Source organism: Anopheles coluzzii, chromosome 2, assembly GCF_943734685.1.
Source record: "Anopheles coluzzii chromosome 2, AcolN3, whole genome shotgun sequence".
NCBI classification, from domain to species: domain Eukaryota; kingdom Metazoa; phylum Arthropoda; class Insecta; order Diptera; family Culicidae; genus Anopheles; species Anopheles coluzzii.
The window spans coordinates 52,081,577-52,101,591 of NC_064670.1; the positions used below are offsets into that span (position 1 = coordinate 52,081,577).

A 20,015-nucleotide genomic window follows, 5' to 3' on the forward strand; every position below is an offset into this window, starting at 1 on the left:
CAGCAACAATGTTGCGCGCAACAAGATTAGACCAGTGCCTAAGTTGCCAACCGACATACCCGTTTTGACCCCATCCCACACGTTTTGACGCAAAAAATTAACGGTTTTCAGAGGTAAACAATGTTTTCTATATTTTAATGCTGTAAGCAAGTAATCTCGAATACATATTTTCTTCTATTTCATTTATCCATGAAGTTTTTTCATTTTATGATAAATTTAACGGTCAAATTGAAATTTGGAATCGCTTGAATTTGACTCGAAAATAAGCACAATACGAAAAGAGGAAGAAGAGAAACGTCATTCTCCATACAAAATGTATGGAATACCCGGGTATGCTGGTTGCCAACTTACGTGATAAAGTTTAAAATAAATCAAAATAAAATACTTACAGGCTGTTTAAAATTACAATTTATGCACCAAAAAATCAGAAATTAAAAGTTGGGAGACAACGGAAAATATCAGGTCAATAAAAACAATGAATCAAAAGTGATTTAAGTTTAAAGTTAAAAAAATACCCGGGTATCCGGTTGCCAACTTAAAGGTTAAGATGTACAAGGGAGCGCCGTTTTTACGGGTACCTTTTATCCGGCTGTCCGTTTATCCGTGCTGTTGAGAAATGTCAGTTCAATACAAAGGTGACATGGCGTTCTAACCCGGCGCTCTAGCACCAAACGAACACGACATCGAACAAGAAAAATGTATGGGATTTGACATGTTTGCCTTGTTTGTTTGTTTGTGTCTGATAGTGCACCACCATATGATTATATGGGTTTGTTCGAGTCCAAGGATAATGTATTTAGAAGGTTGATTTTTATCGCTTTTGCTGGGCGACATTGTGGGGGACATCTGTCACTCTCTGCATACAAATTTCATTACCCCGCACCAGTCCTCCCCGATTTTTATACCGGAGCCCCCGGAAGAGAAATGTCAAGTCGAGAAATGTCATTTTGCTCTGAACAACTTCACCTTGTCATTTATAACACCTTGTTCGAGTCGGATGTCGTGTTCGATTGGTGCCAGAGGGCCGCCTAAGGAGGATATTTGAAAAAAAGGTTATCAGAGCATATTGTCACACCGAAAAACACTACAATTCATGGCAAATTTCAAATATTCTCTTTTGGAAGGCATGAAGTTAATAAAATCTGGGTATTTTTTTTCAAAACATTAGCTGATTAAAAAAATAATTTGTGATAAAATATATCCTTTGACTATATTCGTGTTATTCACATGTCCGGGTGAGGTCGTGTTCCGATGAACCGAGATAAACGGCGCTCTACTGTACTTAACTTATATTCTTTAGCATGGTTCTATTTTATCTCACATGTCTACGTCTGCAAAAACATTTTTTGTGCTCGAGTTTGTAATTTGCGCAATAGTAACGGCTCATTTAAAAAAAATACCAAAAAAAACGATGCATGGATAGTTCCTGTTCCATTTGCTGGCGGATCGGATCGGAATCATTCCGATGTCAAATCGCGGTGCAAAATCAATCGGCCCATCACTAGCGAAAATTTCCATGTCGATTTATCAGCCTCGTCTGTTTACTTGCGCTTTTGGCTATCTTTAATAGCACTTATTAAATTCCAAACCAGGAAGTTCTGAATATTCCCCTTTCAGCAGGCATATTACACAACTGTTGGTTTGGTTAATTACTATCGCAGCATCATGGATAACTTAGGCACAGAAATTGGTCAGAAAATGAGGGTAAGTGTGGGCAAATTGGGTTGACATACGCTCTGCTTGGATCAGCGTAAGATATTTACACAAATTTCTTTGCACGTTGTTTTGCAGAGTGCCGTGAAGGCAAAGCTGATCGAGCTTGGCACCGGATCGGCGAGCGGATACATCGATGACGAGCTGCCGGATTACGTGATGATCATGGTGGCAAACAAGCGCTCCCGGCAGCAGATGGTCGATGATCTGTCACTGTTTCTTGGTGCTCAGACGGAGATATTTGTGAATTGGCTGCATCAGGTGCTGCAGAAGTTGCAGGAAGTGACACTACCGGCCACCGTTGCGGCAAAGTCAAAGGAAGTCGTCAAAAGGAAATCCTCCGAGGTGGACGACAAAAAGAAGGACAAGAAGCGGAAAGATAAGAAATTGAAGCGGCGGGATCGTAGCACCGACGGGGAGGATGCGGCCGATGCCTCCAGCCGCAGGAGTGAAACAGAGGACAATACGCCTCCAAGACCGGCAGTGGCACTGCCGGCAAGCTCCATTACAGAAGTATTCGCACACCAGTACATAGAAAAGGCAAAAAAGTCGCTCGAGTCGGACAGTGCACCGGTCGCGAAGAAACAGCCGCCCGAGCGATCCGAGTCGGAAGACCGAACGAAAAGCAAAACTCCGCCAAAAATTACGGATCTCCCACCGTCGATTGCCGAGCTGGCTAGTGCCAGCGTTGTCCAGAAGCATCACAAAGAGCTGTGCGAATTGAAGGAAATAGAGGAAAGAATCAGTGCGGCCAAGCGCCACCTGAAATCGCTCGGCACCGACATCTCGGATGACGATAATGAGGATTTGCTGCTTCTGAAGGCAAGCGAGGACGATCTGCTCCCACCGCGAGCTCGATCCATTCAACCAGCGTCAACGCGACCTAACAAATCAGCAGAAAGTACTGCGACCAAACCCAGGCAACGAATAACGATGGGTCCCGAGGAGCCCGTCATAAAACAAACGCCGCCAACACGAAGCACCACGCCACCAGCCTCTTCACGGTCAACGGATGCTCAACAAGCAGGCGCCAAAAAACGATCCGTTTTAGATCGGCTGGGAACAAAAAACTCCACCGCGACGTCTGAGCGCGAGAAAGGTGCGAGCTATGAAACGAAAGATGCACGGGAATCATCCTCAAAAGAGGCTAACAAAGCGGGAAGCTCATCCGGTGCTGGTACCTCAGGTACGAAAAGTACGATCATAAGCCTATCCGCACATAGGCGCGAGGAGAGAGAAATCTACGTCCCTTTATTCCGGCGCAAGGAGGCGGCGGAAGAGCAGTCGGCATCAAAAAACAGGGTGCGCCCGCCTCCCACCACAAGGGGAGATCCCCATTATCGTCAAAGGGAAAGCGACCGTGAAGCGAATCACCGCGACACCAGGTCTCCTCCGCCACGCTTACCACCCATCTCACGCACGGACGCCACCCGAGCCAGATCACGGGAGACAAATTTTCGGCGTGTCGACCGCGATCGGGATCGCGATCGCGAACGTATAGATGATCAGTCGATCGGACGCAAATCACGTCCTCGGGAGCGATCGCGCAGTCGCGAATGGATTCGCGACAACAGCAACCGGGATCGTTCCGGTTCTGGGGGTCGCATTAAGAATGGCACCGATACTGTGCGTGGTCGTGTCGGTTCACGGGTAATTGTGCTGCCACCGAAACCGGAATACAACGAGGACATTATTGAGGTGCCAGTGGCGAGCGTTATAAAAGTGCAGCCGCGTCCCGTGGTACCGAAGGCGACCCAGCCAAGCAAGAATCTACTGCTCAAAGCGATGGCCGAAGCGCAGCGATCGACGGTAGCAAATCTAAAGAAAACTATTGACAACACTGCCATCGAGAACAGCATCCATCGAACGGATATGAAGCGCAAGCTTGTGATCGAAATTCCTGGCATTGCGATCGGTCATCCTGCGGTGAAGGACGTTCAGTATGAACGCATTACAGACACGCACAGCGCAGCACTGCGCGATCGAGGAAGAGCGGAAGAGGAGGAGCTGGATGAGGAGGAGGAGGTGCATGAGGTGGACATAACAAACCAGGTGTTAATGGAGGATTGCGATGTGGACGAAGAATTTAAGGAAATTCTTCAGAACGAATACAGCGCTCCGAAACCATCCGTTTCGCATGACTATCCAATGGAAATGGCCGTTTCGGAAGAAGATGCAGCAATTGCGGAGCAAGAGCTGGCTGCAGTCGCGACCAAGGATACAAAGTTCGTAGTTACCTTGGATGGAGCCTTCAAGTCGTCCGATGATAGAGAAGTATCGCCAAGCCATACGCCACCGCCGCCACCAGCATCGGCCGAAGGACTACACACGAAGGGAAGAATGTCGGTGAAAGATCGGATTGGATTCAAAGCTGGAACACGCGAGCCGCCCAGAAAGTCGCCCAATCCAAGAGATTCCAAAGAGATGGAAGAGACGCTCAAGAAACGCAAAGAACGATTCAGTGAAAAGCTTGTTGTAGCTGCAGCGGCATCAAAACCGGTTAGTAAGAAACCTTCCTCGCCGATTCCACCCTCTAATGCTGCTCCACGTGGTTCTTCTCACGGCAATGGCGCTTTCGTGTCAAAATCTCAGAAATCACCCAAAACCAATACTCGATCCTCGCGCAGTAACCAGCCAGAGGTGTCGCGTGATCGGACACCATCGCTCAGCCCGGAGCGTCCACGGACGCCAAAAGAAACTCGTACCTCCCCTGTCCACTCCCGGTCCAAACGAGTCGACGCTTCCCGCAATGTCTCCAGCTCACCGAATCAGCTGAACGAGCTTCTGCTGCAACGCACGAAAGAGCTCATGGACGACAGTGTGTCCTCGTCGCCGATCTACATGTCGAAGTCGGATTACGACAAAATGGAACCGTCGTCCCGCAAGCGAAAGCGAGTTTCTCCCATTCAGTTCGATCTTACCGACGAGGACGAGCGACATGACAGCGACGACGATTATCACCATCATCACCATCGTGACAGAAGAGCTCGCAGCAGGGAGGAACATCGCGCGCAACGTAGCCCTTCGCGGGACAGTGACGAACAGCGAAAAGAGCCGCGACGCGAATGGGAACGCGAAGGAGAACGGCGAGACAGTCGCGAGGGTAGACCAAAGTCACCCGGAAGAAAAATTAAGAAGCTAGAATCTAGTCGTAAATTCGACGATATTCCCCCATGTAAGTAACTGGCTCGTGTACTGTATTATAGCGATGTTTTTTTTTGTTAATTTTCACCACAACGTTTTATCCATTGCAGTGCTTAGTGCCGTTTCATTGCCCGTTGTGGATGGGAAGAGTAGCAAATTGGCCGGAGGGGGCACAATGAAAGAGCGCTGCAAATATTTCCCCAACTGTCGCCAGGGCGATGCCTGCGAGTTTCTTCATCCCAACACTCCTTGCAAAGCATTTCCAAGCTGCAAGTTTGGCGACAAGTGCCTGTATCTCCATCCAATGTGCAAATACGATCAAACCTGCCACCGGTTGGACTGCAATTTTATGCACTCGAAAAGCGCATCCTCGGGCACATCGGGCGGTCGGTCGGCACCACCGATAGGTAAGCGTTTAGACTGCGGCTGTGGGTCGCTTCTCTCAGCGTCTTAACGTTACCCACATTCTAATATGTTCCTTTTCCCTCCCGTACCTTGCAGCATCATCCGTCGTGCCGGTGCAAAACTACAAAACGATCAGCGCAAAACCGCTGCCGCCCGTCTGCAAGTTCTACCCTAACTGCGTCAATACTCAGTGTCAGTTCCTTCATCCGAAAATATGTCACTTTGGTAATCATTGCGCTAACAAGATCGAATGTAACTTTTACCATTTTGATATCGCGTCGAAAGATTTGCACGATGCATCATCGAAGGACAAATTTAGATGGATCTCTCCGTTCTCTGCTTGAGCATTGCCGACGCTAAACTACGCTTTTGGTGCGGCTCATTACGATGGTCACGGACTTATGCGCGAGGTTTATAATCCCGTATGATTGTTCTGGTTTTATCTATCTTCCACCTTCCAGATTGGATGCACACAGCAGAGTGCAGTGGAAGATTATAAGCGCGCACGTTGCACAGTTTATTTTATAAATCACGTTAGCTAATTACCTGCTAGCTATTTAAAATGGAAAATATTTGAATATTTATTGTTTTAGTAGTGAAAAAGCTAACTTCAAACCTTAGTGGCACAGTAATATGCTTCATTTTGCAAGCCCTTAATTTTGTTGGTACAATTATTTAAATAGAAAATTCAAATATGTTCTCATGCATCTTTTCGAACCAGGTGGGATCATTTAAATAACCATTAAATGGATTGATTTTTGTCAACTAATATCAATCAAATGATTCTTAGATAGATTATGTACGTCATGCGATGAAGTAACGTTAGAGAAGATGATCGAAGGAAAAAGAACATTTCAAGAGCACAATTTGGACTACTTGAACCTTCTTTTGTCTATCAGAGTACATCCTTTCACGTGCGAAACTATGGCCCGGCAAGCAAACGATTACTAGAAGTAGCAGCATGTTCAAAGAATAATAATTAAATCTCAATGAAATTATCAAAATGTTGCCAGTTTGTATCCAATTCTAATGACTACGCAGCCGAATCACTTCTCGCGGAAAGAAATATGCTTGACGCAAACGCATGACCGTTGGCAAAGATGTGCAATTGCAGTTTTATTAACGGTAAAGTTAGAACCTCTTTAACCCCCAGCCCCCGCCCGCTTACGTGCTGTCCCATATTTGCTGCACATTATCGAGCACGGTTTGCTGATCGGACATTTTGTGCACCATGAAGTAGCCCTGGACCTGTGCCGGGCTTACGTTGCGCCCGTCGGCCGCTACACGCTCCGCAAAGATGCGAGCATTTGCCTCCGCGTCCGTGCCGGTGTAGAAGCGGCGGAACATTTGCTCAAGCTGGTGGCGTGAACAGTGACCCACGTATTCCTTCACATCGACTCTGCCGGGCCGTATGAGTGCTGGATCGAGCCGCTCGAGGTAGTTTGTCGTCATGAAGACGATGCGTGCCTCGGTGGATGCAACACCGTCGAGGCAGTTTAGCAGCCCGCTAAAGGTGACACGATTCAGCCCTTCGTAGGCGGCCTTCTGCTGCAGCGTGTCCTGACGCGATACGAACGCCGCATCGATGTCCTCAAGCAGTATGATCGACTGCTGGGGTGCCACGTTCATCAAGTGATTTAATCGATCGTCGGTCAGGCCACGTTCGGACAGGTTTAGCAGACAGATGCCGAACTCGATTTCGCCGGCCAGTGCAGTGATGAAGCTGGATTTGCCGCAACCGGGCGGCCCGTGCAGCAGATATCCTCGCCGGTAAGGTATTCCGCGGTCCGAGTACCATTGCGGGTTTTTGATAAACTCCCGGCAGTCGCGCAATATGCGCTCGGAAACACCTTCGTCAAGCACCACCGAACCGATGGGACGTCGCTTGCGCGGATGTCCGAAGGGTCGCCATTCCGAGCCCATCGCCGTGTACATGATCGTCTTTCCTTCCGTGTTTTTCAGCGCCAGCTGCCGGGCCTCCTCCAGAATTTTAAAGTACAAATTCTTATCCCTACCGAATGCGGTCAGCTGTACCGTTTCCCAGGGCACGCCCATGTGCAGGTCGAGCGTGTGCTGTTCCCGGGCACGGTCTACCTTTATCCAGGTGCCGCCGTACCGCATGATGTGCGTACCGACGGAGGGTATAAAGTCGTACCGCGTTTTAATGTGTCCCGTGTCGCGCTGTTCAAAGGACGTCTCCACGCTGAGATGCTGTGTTTGTCGTGCTCCCTTCTGTGTGATCCACTGCAGCAGCCACTGGTACGATTTGTCTCGGCACGGTACCTCGAGCGTAATCATGTAGTGCCGCCGGAACAAAATCATTGCTCCCTGCATCCCTTTACGTAACATTGCTGCTCCGGCACCGACCCCGAACAAACCGAAGCCGGCCCCGAAATAGGGATTCTCCGAAAGCGCACCGATATACTCCGCTATCGTCATCCTGTCTGCCGTTGCCCGTCGTTAGTGCGAAACCATGTACAAATGCTCGTTTGTAAAGTAAAAATGTAAATTTAACACGGATGCTTAACACCGTTTCGGTCCATGCCACACTTGCACTCTTCTGCACGCACCTGTGTTCGATAAACGTCAGAATTACCAGATCACAACAAACCGGCTGATAAATAAGCAAGCGGAGTTTAAAAAAAATGAAGAAAAAGCCGCTTCTCGCTGTCAACAGCTTCACTGACAGTTGCAGAAGGTCAGAACGTAAACATCAACAATCTCGCTCGGATTACGCACTTCCAGCATGTAGTACAATTTTAGTCTAATTTAAAGATCTGCATCGAGTATCTCTCTGCACGCAATAGCTCAAGACTGCCAGGTTAAGTTCCAGCAACGAATAGAAACATGCATTTTATTAAAGGCATAGTGATATGTTTAAGTCTCAGCGTGGTCCAAAGCAACACCTCCGACGTAGGAATGTGTATGGCCAAGGAGCAATGCACGGATCCGAAAGAAAGTACAACTGGCCGAAGCCTTTACTCGGCAGGTATAGTGTGCGGGCGCTTATCGCTCAATTTGCATTTGTTTCTGTGGCTACCTTCGTTTCGTTCTTTTCTCCGTAGATTACAACAAATATTTCAACGCAATCGAATCGGCCCTGGCAGGTTACGTTGCCTGCAACAGTACCAATTGCAACTGTCATGCGGACGTGCTGAAGGCGGACCTGAAACCGTTCATAGCACACGGCATCACAAAGGAAATGATAAATCGAGCCAAACAGTACGGAACCCACTATCAGGTGATCGGCCATAAGCTGTACCGGCAACGGGAATGCATGTTTCCGGCCCGATGTTCCGGCGTGGAGCACTTTGTAAGGCCGCTGTTGCCGCTCCTGCCCGACATGGATTTGATCGTGAACTGCCGCGACTGGCCCCAGATCCATCGACACTGGAGCAAGGAAAAGATCCCCGTACTTTCGTTCAGCAAGACGGCTGAATACCTCGACATAATGTATCCGGCCTGGGCGTTTTGGGAAGGTGGCCCCGCTATTGCGCTCTATCCGACCGGTCTCGGACGATGGGATCTGCATCGGCAAACCATTACGAAAGCAAGTGCGGACTGGGAAGCGAAGGAACCGAAAGCTTTCTTCCGCGGGTCGCGCACATCGGATGAACGTGACCCGCTGGTGCTACTCTCCCGCGCACAACCATCGCTCGTCGATGCGCAGTACACGAAAAATCAGGCCTGGAAATCACCACAGGACACACTAAATGCAGAACCAGCCCGGGAAGTGACGCTGGAGGAGCACTGCCGCTATCGTTTTCTGTTCAACTTTCGCGGTGTAGCGGCTAGCTTTCGCTTTAAACACCTGTTCCTGTGTCGTTCGCTCGTATTTCACGTGGGCGATGAGTGGCAAGAGTTTTTCTATTCCTCGCTTAAACCATGGGTACACTACGTGCCCGTCCCGGTTCGCAGCACCCCGGAGGAGCTGGAAGCTTTGATAACGTTTTTTCAAGAGCACGATCAGTTGGCGCGTGCCATTGCCGAGAGAGGATATGAACACATTTGGAACCATCTGCGCATGGCGGATGTAGAGTGTTACTGGAAGAAGCTGCTAAAGCGATACGGCAAGTTGATACGCTATACAGTAGAGCGCGATTCCACTTTAATTGAAGTGTGAAGCGACATGATCAAAAACGAATGAACGGTATTATTTTTGTGGCGATTTGCTGCAGGTAACAAGAAGACACTCTCTGACTAAGTCTGTACACGCAGTAGATGTAATTCAACGCAAGATTCCCCCCCCCCCCCCCCCCCAGCGGTTCGAAAGGAAAGTGAAAAAGCATTATGAATCAATACTTTCAAATAAATTGATGTAACAAGGATTGCATGGCCAAACATTCCTAACCGCGCAATGAATGAAAGCTTACATCAGATGTATTACTTCTTTGTGGCCATTCGTTGAGAAATTTACACTCCTAAAAACATCGTTTTTGCTTAAAATATGCCCAACGGCCGTTTCATCGGAATGAAAAAAAAAACGTCTCTTTTACTGCTGCATTTTTACTGATCCACAGAGAGATATTTGGTCGTGATCCCTCAATTAATGTTTGAGTGAAATGGTTCACGTCACACGTGAACGGTTGCTTTTATGATAGTCTCTAACGCACCGGTAACGATTACATGAAAGTATTAGACAGTTATATAAAACATTACCAAAACACGGTATGAAGAGAAGATAGGTAGGTAAGATATGAGGTAAAATGATTTATTTATGTTCCATCTTTTCATCTGTATTTGTATCAATTGTGTTAAAATAGATCTCCTTTTCGCGAATAATGCCTTTTGAGATGATATTGGATACAGTCTTGTTTGAACCGCCCGTGTCTAACCTTCAAAAAGTATGTATGCAAATGTTTGGTTGCATTGAAAACTTTGCTGGCTTCATATCACATTTCGAAGCCACCATCACCATGTCTAAGTGTTTCGTAAAACTGCAAAAAAAACTAGTTTTACCGGCGGCGCTTTTGTGAGCAAACTTGGCGGGTTCGCCTCAACCAAAAACAAAAAAAATGAGCCACTTTGAATCCCGAAACCGGTATCATTACGAAATGAGCTTGCTTTCTGGGACAATGTTGGCTGACTCAGTGACCGACAGATTGAAACATGCAAATATGCATTTTTGAAAGGACCTTGGTTGAATGGATACCATTCTTTTTTAGCAAAAAGATGACTCGGATCATTTTAAATAAGCATGCACTTTCTTTACCGCATAAATTACATCCAATATACTTGCCACCCCACCCCACCCACACCGCTCCAACCACTTTTCTTGTAACTTTTTCGTGAGCTTTCTAGCGTGTGTAAATGGCGCTTGAGTAGAGTTAGCGTATTGAGCACGAATGACAGCTGATCTCTGTGTTTGTTATTGCATCTCGCTCTGCCACATTGGCGTAAACGGCACAAAAACACATTCGCCGTTGCGGTTGCTCTTGTGCTGTGTGCGGTCGGACGGCACCACTACACCACTACCAGCGCACAGGCGCGTAGCTTTCCTCCCCTGACACTAGGTGGAAAGTGACAAAATAAACATGTCAAAACAGCGATAGACTGCCTGTGCTGCGGGCGGTGGAGTTTTTGGACGAATTTTTCGCTTAACCACCGAGTGATCATGGTGTTTTCGAAGAGAAAGATGAAGCAGTTCCTAGCGTTCGGAGTGACGATCGTGCTCGGTAGGTGTTTTGTAAAGGGAAACGGTATGCCGTTCCGGTGGCTCGGTGTACATTCGCGTTCGATCTGCGTGCCTTTCCCGAGTTGTTCTTTGATTGATTTTATAAAGACCCAGGACTAGGCGTTTCGTGTTGCAAACTGTTCAAATAAGCAACAATTTTCAACATATAACGTTGCCTTCGTCAAATCAAAACCAGAAAATACGGTGCAGTGACAATAGCTTGTGTTTCCCGTGTATGCTAACCCGTGCGTGAGGCAAGACACGGCTTTAGAGGACTTGCACAGAACTGCTATCCAAGAACAGTGATTATTATCTTTTTTGTAAACATTTACTGCGCTGTAGCTAATGTAATGTGACGGTTGTGAATAACTGAAATCGTCTATTCTGGCCAACAGTGGTTCCAGATATATGGAATCTCTGTGGGTGTGCGAGTTCTCCGCCTGCTGCAACATCTACTTCCAGTGAAAGTGTGCGATTGCGTTGCCGTTACCATGGTGCTATTTAGGATAAGGGTTCACGCTATGCTCAAGTATGCTGACACAGCCACACTTCGGTCATTGTTTACATTTCGTCAACAGCAAATATTACATATTCCTGGCTGTATCGTGCATTTTGTTTGTGCAATACTGCGTAACATATGTGTACATATTGCTTGGAAGAATTCTCCTCATTAGCCTTTTCTTTGGCGGGATACTTAGTTTTAAATCCTCGCTCACCTTAAACACATTATGATGGTTCTTTTCCCATTCCCTTCTGGTTCTATTTCCCGCCGCAAAACTGTTTCCTGTGCAGTGATTTGTTTGTACAAATCATGGGGCAGCCCAACAAACGGGGTATCACACTACGCTTACGATGACGGTGATAGTAGTGCCATCGGAGGGGAAGATAACGCAGCTATCGATCAGGAGCACCGCCGCGCTGGTCCATCGCCCGAACGGTTGGTGTTGTCAGTGGCCGATCGAAGTGGCCAGAAGCAACAGCACAACAGCATCGATGGGCCGAACGATGATGCTGCTGCCGGTCGACCAGGGCCGCTCGATGATGTTGAGCTAGTGCTGGCGCAAAGCAAACCCCAACGGCCGCCCCTACGCAAAGGAGCTTTTGTGGCAGGCAGTGCACAAAAACGGCACCATGTACCTTCGCTCAACGATCTCGGTCCGGATGATCTCGATCGCGAATCTCGGCTGAATGAGCTACACGAGGCGAAGCGACAGATACTGGAGCTGGAACGGAAGATACAGGAGCTGGAGGGTCGGATACCGCGCAAATATCCCGATGTAACCTTTTTAAACTACAAAAATCGCAAACGGATACTGGTAAGTGTGTAAGCGGGCATATCATGAGCACATTTACATGTACGGTTACAGGTAAAACATACTCCATTAACATTAACACAATAACAGAGTTAATGATCTAAATATCCAAAGAGACATTGTCTAAAGCTATTAACATTTTACTGTACAACCCTTGATAAAGTCAAGAGGTCTTAAGTGACAATACGGGCTTCCTTTTCTTTGCTTTAACGCTGAACAATGAATCTTTCAAACAATTGCCTAGAGCTTGGCCAATGGTGCGTTTTCATTGGCTGGGCACTGTTAACTCTTGTGACAATATTTGCCGAAATGTGATGGAACTGTCTACGTGATTGGTGTCCAACACTTTAAAGCACACTTGGGCCGAACCGGGGCAAGGATCGAGTACGGACAGGCTGTGCAAACTTGTGCGCCACTTTAGACGAAGTGGATAGCGATCAGTAGGAGCGGAGGTGCGTGCCACGTAAAGGAAGTTTTGACACATTCAATGGACCAGTGTCTAAAATCCACATATGATGCCACCGTAAATGGGTGGACAGTCCGATTATGCAACGATACCCAGTAATCATTTAAGCATAATTGTGCTTCCATGCTGCAAGGCATGTAAAGCAAAGTAAACTCCCGTTCGGTGTGTTTGTGTGTGAGTGTGTACAAAACAATCGTCATGTTACTGATGGTTTCACACCCGCCGGTCGTATCTTTGTCATTAGCTCACATAAGCTCTTATGGCAACACGCTCACCTTTTAGTGTTGACTGAGATGGAGCGAAGACATGGGTGAACTCCTCTCGGAACTGTCGTGTCGCTTGTGGGGCTAGTTTTTATCGCAGTCATCTTTTTGGCACGTAACATGAGTGCTCTATTTTACTGTACACGTGTTAAACAGTTCCTTTCCTATCGTCTTTTCGTCATCGATCGGGGTTGATCGAAAAGTCTGTTTCAACCGACATACGTACGTTTCGTCGTTGTCCAAGTCTCAAACATAAACATTGACTTGCAGTTTTGTTCAGCGATCTCATATATATCAAGGTTGAAAGCATTATTAACTTTTACGAGAATGTTGCCAGTTGTGCCTTAGTTACGCGTACCTTCTAGAGCCCACCTGCTGGTCAATGCTGGTGACCTGGACGAGCAGTTAAAGCAACGTTTAATTAAAAAAGACACCGTTAAAAGCTATGGTACTGTCTTTGGGTATGTTGGTAGCGTAAATCTGGAACGCATTTTTTTTGTCATAGTCAGCAAAATATTGATGCAACTGTGTACTTTCAGAACGCCCTTGACCTTGCTCACATTCATACACGGACAAACCTTGCATGAAACGTAAAAATACAGCTGCTCAAACAACTGATGTGAGCGATGCTTTGCTTTATTTTGATTTCCATTTTATCTCATAATGTGTACAGGCGGTCCCCGAGATACACGGTTAATGGGGACCGAAAACGGCCGCAAAATACCGCGTATCTCGAATTTCCGCGTAAGTCGAATCTCGTGATTTCCAGCTAAAATATCACAAATTTTCGTGTATTTTGCAAGTAGGGGGCGGTTTTAGTCATTTTATGAATTATTTGATATGATCCTGACTGAATATAACAGTTTTAAACATTTTTAAAAAGTTTTTAACATTGGATCGAAACGGAAATTATTTGGCAATTTACAATTGATGTGTCAAATCAGTACAATTTGCAAAAAGAATTGTCAAATTTAGAAAACCGCGTATCTCCGAATCCGCGTATAAGAGGTACCGTGTATCTCGGGGACCGCCTGTACTGCTTAAAAAACGTCATTGAACACGAGTTTTGTGCTGGAAATTCGTTAAACTTTGCCCAGTTCTGGAGAAGGATAATTCTTTACAAATGGATTATTGCGAAACAACATTTTCATGCAAATAACCGTACACCAAAACACAAAAAAACTAGTGCCCATACAAATTCAACACTGTGGCGTTATATTCTAAATATTCTGCTACGAAATTGGTCACATAAGTTGACAGAATTTCTCGAAAATTCATTGATAATGTAGTAATATGCAAATCTAATTTATAGCGTGAAAAAACTTGAAACGATGTTATAAAGCACCTAATATGTCTGCAACAAACGACCTTCTTCGTCGAATGCTGCAAACTATTGCGGCATCTTCTGCTCAGCCGATTATGCTGTTTTGGACGGTGGTTTAATAATTTCAATAAAATTCGTATATTTTATGACGAATCGATTGATAGTGAACACATCTTTTACATATTCAACAGCAACTATGATGGACCACGTTCCTCTCCTCATCAAAATTAGTATGATGTCACAAAGCCATTGTACAGTTATGTTTGGCAAGGTTAATGTCAATCGTGTGTTGACCGTATCGTATGGCAATGAAGGAGAAATTTATTGTACATTCGATCCACGCACAAACGCTCACGCACTTCCCTTCCCTATCTCTCCCCTATTGCTGCTTTTGATCGCTCTCACTTTCTTTAGATAACGGGAGGAGCCGGTTTCGTTGGATCGCACCTGGTGGATTATCTTATGATGCAAGGTCACGAAGTGATCGTGGCGGACAACTTTTTCACCGGCCGGAAGCGCAACGTCGAGCACTGGCTGGGACATGAAAATTTCGAGCTGATTCACCACGACATCGTCAATCCACTGTTCATCGAGGTGGACGAAATCTATCATCTGGCCAGCCCCGCCAGCCCCCCACACTACATGTACAATCCGGTCAAGACGATCAAAACCAACACACTGGGTACGATCAATGTGCTCGGTTTGGCGAAGCGTGTCGGCGCCAAGGTACTGATCGCGAGCACGTCCGAAGTGTACGGCGATCCCGATGTGCACCCACAGCCCGAAACGTACTGGGGTCATGTCAATCCGATCGGACCACGCGCCTGCTACGATGAGGGCAAACGCGTGTCGGAAACGCTGAGCTACGCCTATGCCAAGCAGGAGAAAGTGAATGTTCGCGTGGCGCGAATCTTCAACACCTACGGACCGCGGATGCACATGAATGATGGGCGCGTCGTGTCTAATTTTATCATCCAAGCGCTACAAAACCAGTCCATCACGGTAGGTTTCTTGGTAGCCCCACCAATCTGATGAGTTGGTGGTTTCGGCGAGGTAAAATTAATTTGTGTTGCTGTTGTGTATTCAACTGACGTAACTTGCAGATCTACGGTAGCGGCCGGCAGACACGATCGTTCCAGTACGTCTCGGATCTGGTTGATGGTCTGGTATCGCTGATGGCATCCAATTACACGCAACCCGTGAACTTGGGCAACCCAGTCGAACGTACGATACAGGACTTTGCCGAAATTATTCGAGACTTGGTAGGCTGCAAGAGTAAAATAATCGAGCTGCCTGCCGTCGAGGATGATCCGCAGCGCCGGAAACCGGACATCTCGAGGGCTAAGAAATACATCAACTGGGAGCCAAGGGTAAGTGAATGGCGCCAATACGGATGGGAAGGATAACTTTTCATGCTCGGTTTATTTCCTGTCCCTTTATAGGTACCGCTACAAGAAGGACTCATGAAAACGATAGACTATTTCCGCAAGGAGCTGGCGCGCTCAAATCACTCACAGCGAAACATCTTTGTCCCTGAGACGACCGAGTTCCGCAGCTTGTTATGATATCGGGGATAGTGGTGTGATACGGTTTAGTGAGCGAGATTAGACAAATGGGATTTAATTCCATCGGCACGTGTGTTGTGTGCGCACTCTGATAAAACCTTCCCAAAAGGAAGTGTGCAGAAGAACTTTGTAGATACGAATCGATGGCGAATGTCGCATGGCAGGATGCAGTAGTGCAGCAATATGAGAGTATCAGCTATTGATTGATGCTTGGTGTGTGTGCAAAAGCGAAGAAATTACTTGTCTCTGAAAGAGTGGAATATTTCATTCTCCAAAATTGAAGCTGTCTTTAACATTTATTTTACTATGAATATAGTACAATACAAAAATCATGCCTTAAGTCCTGCATAATTTCAAAATATCTGCGCAATCATGGCATGGGAGGCTCAAATTAGGCGATAAGATCTTAGTTGGTATTTAAATACTGTTTTCATTATTCAGACAACACGACTGAAGCGGTTTGGAAAACAGGGTCAATTACCACACGTGCAATAGTTTGAAATAGCGCAATGAAAAACGAACCAATTACGCAAAATGATAAACGGTACAGCAAATGATTCATATCTATGGCTTAGTTGCACGGGATTGCCTTCACCGTCTGGAGAGCGAAATGTGAACTCTATTAGTGATTGTTATTCTCTTTTGTTATGTAAATATCTTCTAGTCTGGTTTTAGTATAGCATACAGTAAGGATTGTGTTTGACTTGTGTTTTTGTTTCGGGAAAGCTAGATAAAAACGCTGAGAATCTAATAAATATGTAATAAAATATGTCACAAAAGTGTACTACATCAGCATACGGTCTCATTAATTATAAGCTAATGGCTGGTATTATTGAATCCGTTCGTAGCGGGAACGTACGGCGCTCACATGAAATTCTAGGGATGGCAACACATCTCATCAGCCCGGCCCTACAACGCCGCGGTGAATAACTGTAGCAACCATCTAGTACGTTAGGAAAATGAGTGTCGGGACGTACGCCGCCGCTACGAACGGATTCAATAATACCAGCCAATATCACATAATAAAAACAAGGAACTATTTATCTCGCTCTTCAACACAACGGACAACATTGGTAGGCAGGAAAAATCAGTTTCAAATACAAAGCTTACATGAAAATTGAATAAGGAAGAATTGAGATTTGCTATGATTTTAAACATCAGCCATACCGGCGAACTCGTTCGTTCCTGGGAACGTTCGCCGCGACGCTCATTTTCACTCATTTCATAGCCCTCTAGATCAAAAATTAGAAAACCGTATAGATTTTGTACCAGCCAACCTAGTGGTACCCTGTCCACTCATGAGCGACGATTGTTTCTCGTCGAACGAGTTTGCCGGTACGGCTGCATGTCTGCGCCGCCAAAGGAGATCATGAATAAAAATAACGGTACATTTAAAAACACGCAGGGTTGTAGTTAGCTTGTGGCACGATGGCAACACTGTCAGTTGGCCTTTCGCCCCTCTGCACAATGGTCGATGCAGAGCACAATTTAAAATGTATTTATTTGTTTTATACATTAAAGTGTAGTAAAACCATTAATGCTTGTCGGTTGCAGGATCGGATGCAAATGTTTTAGTAAATATTTAAAGCCAATTAGTTTCGCTACATGTCATTAAAATTTGTTACAACATCCGCCTGTTGACGTCCCTACAATGTAAACAAACAAATGGGATCCTGCGTTGCTCTGGTTGTGCAGCTATTTAGTTTAGAATTCACAAAAATACCAACAGCTGTTTAGTGAAGTGCAAAACGCTACCTTGTCGGCCGCCAAACAAGTTCCCAGAGCCGGCTAATCGTATGGAGCGTCGAGAATGAACAACGTTTTATGCAGATTATGCTTAATGAAGTGTGAAGAATTGTTCGGAATGTACATCACCTCACCGAGCGGTGTGCAGCGCAGTCTGTCGAAAATCATACGAGAATGCGTCTCCATCGAGGTATCCGAGATGGAGCCAAGCTATGTCTCCAAATTCATATGCAACGGGTGCGTCTACAAGCTGGAACAGTTTTACGCCTTTCGGCAGCAGAGTCTCAAGTGTCAGGAGTATTACAATGGTAACGTAGTTTTGCTACCAAATAACGATTGTTTTATCTACGCAATAGCGTTTACTTACTTTTTCCTTTCTCTGGTCGCCTACAGGACTGCTGCAATATTATCAGCAGTCGATCCCTTGCTCCAGTAAAACTACGTTAGACGCTACGGCAGTAGTAGTGCAGATGCCGGAGTCCGTCGATAGCGTATTCGAAACCCATCAACAGATTCAACCGGATCAGTCGATCCATTCAAGCAACGAGCTGGCCGACATAAACTTTTCCGCAAATGAGTTTATGATGGATGAGTCGGAAAAGAATCAGCTCAGCAAGGATTACGACGATATCATTCGTAGCTTGCAGAAGGATGACCTCGATTTTACGACCAACGACGATGAGCTCGTGGTTAGTTTGCAACCTTCCCTTTGGGATGAATGTCCGCCATGTACGAAACATTGATACCTTTTTACTTTCACAATTTCAGATAAAACATGAATTAGAAATCTCAATACCGACAAATGGAGCAAGAATACTCAAAAACGACTTACTACAGCAGGAATGCACAAACTATTTGCAACCTCACGATGCTGTTCCGATGAATGTGGCACAAGCAACGGAACCGAATGAAAGCTGTTTCAATGCGTACACTACAATGGCGGTACCGTGTGGTGAGGATATAATGAATAGTGGCAGAACACTGCCGGTAGAACAGGAGGATGACTTAAGTTATGACGATTTTGTTGGCATTCCAACAACAACGCTAGAAGATCATCAAGAAATGGTAATGAGATCGCTTAGCAACCCATCTTGTGCCATCATTTTTGCTTACCACAGTATGCCTTTTTCAGTCATTGTCCGAAGCACACGTGCAGGAAATAATCGCGGACGTCTATAATGCCACAGCAGAGAAGCAGTTACAATCAGCTGAAGAACTTCCCTCTCCGCAACAAATCTCCGGCGACGTACAGTGTAGTGAAATTTCGGGCCTTCAACCTAGCGATTCCTATTTCTCAATGGTTGACTTTGACGAGTCGGACGCAGCGGGCGTTGCCACCAGCAGCATCACCACTGTGAACGAGGCAAAAGATTTGCCAAACGATAAAACGTGCGAGATTTGCTTTAAGACGTTTCGCACCCGCCAGAAGCTGACGGTGCACAGAAATACGCACCTGCGGCTGGCACCGTTCAAGTGTACGTTCGAAGGATGCGCCAAAGCGTTCAAATCACGCATCGGGCTCGATGAGCATGTGGCTCGGCACACAAACAGCTTCGAATATACGTGCGACATCTGCTCGAAAGGTTTCCAGCACCGCAGCTACCTTTCCGCTCACCGGCGGGCGCACAACACGGAGCGAAACTTCCAGTGTGGACTGTGTGGGCAATCGTTCAAGGCGAAGCAAGCGCTACTAGATCACAAAAATCGACATCTCGGCGTGAAACCGTTCGCTTGTGAGCAGTGCGACAAGCAGTACACGAAGAACTCGCTGCTGCAGTCGCATATTCAGCAACATCATGGCAAGCGGGATGAAGCGATAACGCGCTATCCTTGTTCGGAGTGCGGGAAACAGTTCACTTCCAAAAGCTATCTCAACGTGCACATGCGAATACATCGAAATGAGCGACCGTTCGTTTGTGAGGTAAGTGTTTGTCGAGTATAAATTGACGACCTAAGCACATGGTGCACGTACATACTTCTACTTCTACGTCACTCGCATTATATTTACAGGTCTGTAATAAGGGTCACATTACGCGGAAAGATCTCGCCGTGCACATGCTGAGCCACACGGGCGAGAAACCCCACACGTGCGAGTTTTGCGGCAAAGCCTACGCACGACGCAATGCCTTAGACTGGCATCGCCGGTCACACACTAAGGAACGTCCTTACATCTGTGATATCTGTGGTCAAACGTTTTCCCAGCCAACACCGTTACAGGTTCACCGGAAGCTACACGAAACAGCAGATCGTAAAAAGCAGTTGCCCATCGAGGAACAACAACAACAGTTGGCCACCGAAGCAGCACAAGATCAAACCCGATAGTGATCGGTGGTGTGGTAAATAAACACGTGTCGGCAGGAGCCATCAGTTCAGTATACACACATCTAAAGTAAACGGTGAGT

At 46.4% G+C, this 20,015-nt stretch overlaps 5 protein-coding genes across 5 annotated transcripts; 4 read left to right on the forward strand and 1 right to left on the reverse strand.

Moving 5' to 3' along the window:
- Positions 1-1,492: 1,492 nt before the first annotated feature.
- LOC120948650 (uncharacterized) lies at positions 1,493-6,270 on the forward strand. The gene is made up of 4 exons (XM_040365242.2): positions 1,493-1,704; positions 1,792-4,888; positions 4,968-5,264; positions 5,359-6,270. Exons 1-4 carry the CDS (start codon positions 1,666-1,668, stop codon positions 5,604-5,606), a joined length of 3,681 nt encoding a protein of 1,226 aa, XP_040221176.2. The 5' UTR covers positions 1,493-1,665; the 3' UTR covers positions 5,607-6,270.
- Positions 6,271-6,353: 83 nt separating this feature from the next.
- LOC120948658 (mitochondrial chaperone BCS1) lies at positions 6,354-7,830 on the reverse strand. The gene has a single exon (XM_040365253.2). The coding sequence runs from the start codon at positions 7,699-7,701 to the stop codon at positions 6,427-6,429; it is 1,275 nt and encodes a 424-aa protein (XP_040221187.2). The 5' UTR covers positions 7,702-7,830; the 3' UTR covers positions 6,354-6,426.
- A 109-nt stretch (positions 7,831-7,939) lies between these two features.
- On the forward strand, positions 7,940-9,520 carry LOC120948660 (O-glucosyltransferase rumi homolog). Its single transcript, XM_040365255.2, has 2 exons — positions 7,940-8,251; positions 8,328-9,520. The coding sequence occupies exons 1-2, from the start codon at positions 8,110-8,112 to the stop codon at positions 9,383-9,385; spliced, it is 1,200 nt and encodes a 399-aa protein (XP_040221189.2). The 5' UTR covers positions 7,940-8,109; the 3' UTR covers positions 9,386-9,520.
- Positions 9,521-10,757: 1,237 nt separating this feature from the next.
- Positions 10,758-16,651, forward strand: LOC120948656 (UDP-glucuronic acid decarboxylase 1). The gene is made up of 5 exons (XM_040365251.2): positions 10,758-10,937; positions 11,729-12,252; positions 14,717-15,304; positions 15,406-15,672; positions 15,745-16,651. Exons 1-5 carry the CDS (start codon positions 10,877-10,879, stop codon positions 15,865-15,867), a joined length of 1,563 nt encoding a protein of 520 aa, XP_040221185.2. The 5' UTR covers positions 10,758-10,876; the 3' UTR covers positions 15,868-16,651.
- Positions 16,652-17,447: 796 nt separating this feature from the next.
- LOC120948655 (zinc finger protein ZFP2-like) lies at positions 17,448-20,007 on the forward strand. Its single transcript, XM_040365250.2, has 5 exons — positions 17,448-17,921; positions 18,007-18,302; positions 18,382-18,678; positions 18,746-19,534; positions 19,624-20,007. Exons 1-5 carry the CDS (start codon positions 17,678-17,680, stop codon positions 19,933-19,935), a joined length of 1,938 nt encoding a protein of 645 aa, XP_040221184.2. The 5' UTR covers positions 17,448-17,677; the 3' UTR covers positions 19,936-20,007.
- Positions 20,008-20,015: the final 8 nt, after the last annotated feature.